The sequence below is a fragment of the Sardina pilchardus genome, chromosome 8 (assembly GCF_963854185.1).
Source record: "Sardina pilchardus chromosome 8, fSarPil1.1, whole genome shotgun sequence".
In the NCBI taxonomy this organism is placed as follows: domain Eukaryota; kingdom Metazoa; phylum Chordata; class Actinopteri; order Clupeiformes; family Clupeidae; genus Sardina; species Sardina pilchardus.
Genome location: NC_085001.1, coordinates 3,607,651 through 3,610,584, shown reverse-complemented (window position 1 = coordinate 3,610,584; position 2,934 = coordinate 3,607,651). Strand labels below are relative to the sequence as shown.

General features: G+C 46.0%; 1 protein-coding gene across 1 annotated transcript; it reads right to left on the bottom strand.

The window, feature by feature from the left end:
* Positions 1-565: 565 nt before the first annotated feature.
* LOC134089377 (uncharacterized) lies at positions 566-1,988 on the bottom strand. Its single transcript, XM_062543820.1, has one exon. The coding sequence runs from the start codon at positions 1,955-1,957 to the stop codon at positions 566-568; it is 1,392 nt and encodes a 463-aa protein (XP_062399804.1). The 5' UTR covers positions 1,958-1,988.
* Positions 1,989-2,934: the final 946 nt, after the last annotated feature.

Genomic DNA, 2,934 nt, shown 5'->3' with positions numbered 1-2,934 from the left:
ATCTTTCATAGTGAGAAAGGCGGTGCTGGATCCAATAAAAATTCCGGTTCTGGATCCAACGTTGGAGGGGCGGAACATGTTTCCGGCGTGTTCCAGCTCAAATGAAGCACCACGTTGCACCCTATGTACCATGGTGTTATGTTTTTTTTTTCTTATTATAATGTTGAGTGACCGCCTACTGAAAGCAGGATTAAAAATGGGGTCAACCCAAATCCAATTCTGAGACTAAATTCGAAACCTCTGGTGTGTAATGTGATGTCTGCCTATGTGTAAAATCGCTCCTGAATTAGGACTACGCTTAAATATTTCAAATTAAGAGAACAAGAAGTCTGCACACCAGAAAGTGCTCCTTGGTTTTTTTAGTGGCAAATCACCACCAGTGACGTCTCACGTGGTGATTAGCCATGATCTCTGTTTGGATGTGCGTGCGGTACTCTTTTGCAAATATTTCAAATGAAGGCAGTATATTACGGGCTCTTTGGCAAAAGGGTTTGCCTAGCTTTGGTTATTTTCAATACTTAAGATAGCAACATGCTCTGGTGTCACTACAGGGATCAAAAATCATTCAGAGCAGACCTGATTGATTCAATGCGTGATCAATGCTGGGAATCAAATGCTTCTCAAACTCCCAGAGTTTCTTGTCCACGAGCAGCTGGTCTTTGGAGAGGTGTCCTTGTAGGGGGACCCTGACGTGGATGATGCGGCAGACATCGAACGGGACAGCGACAACAGGTCCAAACTGCTTCAGTGTGCTGTGGACCGAGGTCTGCTCCACTCTCCGGGGGTCAATCAGCAGCTTGGTGGGGTTGAACGCGCCCTTCCTGTCTGGCTCTCGGTAGATGTGCTCCAGGATGTTCACACCAGGCACGTCCCTCCACTGAGGCAGACGAAATCGCCCACTGTCATCAAACTGCGTTTTGGGGAAGATGTGGTTCTCGATGCTGAAGACGCCTGCATCGGGATGTTGCTGCTGCAATGTATCCATTAGCTTGTCAAGTTTACCATGTTTGTAAGGCATAATGATCTCATCAATGTCATTCAGCAGGAGGTACTTTGACTGGTACATATATCTGTAAATACATTCATTCAGAGTGGTCAGTTGTCCATAATAATGAATGTCACCATGGTGCAAGTCATACTTCCACCCAGTAGAGGGCGTTAGGAACTTATCTATTGGCCAAGGCACAACTTCCAGCATACCCTCTCTCCTGTAATACGTGACGACTTTATCAACATCTGGGCCACAGCTGGTGTTGTAGATGACAACCCTCTGAACCCCAATCAGCTTGTACACCTCCATGGTCTGTGCAAATTGGAGGGCGTTATTGTACTTCCCAAAAAGATTGGATATGCATACAGTAAAATTGTAACTAAAAGATTGTTTGACCTCCTGGTTTTGGACTGATAAATATGTCAAATTGCCACTTTTGTTTGGGTCAGTTGTTATACTGACATATGAAGCTTGCTGTGATGTTGTAGTAGTACAAAACACGTCTGAAGTGTGAAAAGGAAAGCCAAAGTTATCACTGTGTACATCAACTTTTGCCTGTGAGGTTGTGCACTGACCCAGAGCCCCATTAGCCTTAGCATTTGGCCTAGCATTAGCATCAGTGCTAGCACTACCATCAACGTTAGCGTTAGCATCATCGTTGGCACACAGGACGCAGTAGAGCGGCTGCAGCTCCTGCCTGCAGATGATGCTGATGACCCGGATAGCGCCGCCCCGTCTGTGGTCCTTAAACGCAGACACCATGAGGTGCTTGGAGCCTGGGATGGGGGTGATGGTCTCCGTGGGTGCCCGTTGCCATGGTTGCAGTGTGAGTTCTGAGTCGAACAGGACAGACGGGGAGTAAGGTCTCATCAAGTTCACCAGGCGTATCACGTGCTCCCTCTTCAGTATCATGAGGAGGGTAACCATGGTGATGCCAACCAGCAGCACCAGCTTCCTCTGCATCATCTCGGTTCACTCCTCTGGGATTCAGCATCTACAATCTACACCAACAGGGACGAAGGCAAAACACATAATTATTGCAGAAGATGTACTTCAATTGATAGCTCTGTGTCTCCTCTTTCATCTGACATGCATGGCATATCTATGCGATCACGGGTTCGCGAGAAATTCAAACGAGAGTAGCCTTATGGGTGCGTACTGAGCTATATGACATTATTATTTTTCTGTCACTTTGTGTGTTTGATAACCCAGAAGGATCGATGTACTGTATTTGGTATCAGTGGTCAGCCCAGCGTCTCTTCTTTCATCTGACATGCATCATGGATTTGCGAGTAATTCAAACAAGAGTAATGGGTGCACAGGTGAAGTATAGACTGTAGATATGATGCAATTTGATTTGGTTTCATCATTTTTTTTATTTGCATACTTGGTCATACAGACAAGTGCATAGTCTCGTTGGCTAGCCCCACTTCTGCTCTTTACTCTGCCTTTGTAAAGACCTAAACCTGCATGCCGGTAGTGTACCTATGTAGCCATAGCACCCCCAAGAACATAATGGTTTATATCTCATTTAAAAACATTTAACTGCATCAAGACGAGAAATTTTCCATGTAGACAGACGCATGAATACACTAGACATGCAACTTCTGTTCCCAGAGCTTGTTTTCTGTGTCTGTGGTCTACAGCCTGCTCGACTAATGCCTGCTCGACGTGGAGATTGCTGGTCCAAGGATCAGCACGCATGTACGCATACACACACACACACACACACACACACACACACACACACACACACACACACACAGGCAATCACACAAGCACACACACACACACGCACACCATTACCCCCATCCACACATTCTCAAGTGAATACATGCACACACACATGCAGGCAAGCAAACACACATTCACACACTCTCACACACTCACATATAGAGAGAAGCACACATACTGTACACAAAAGCTAACATGGCCCACAGGCA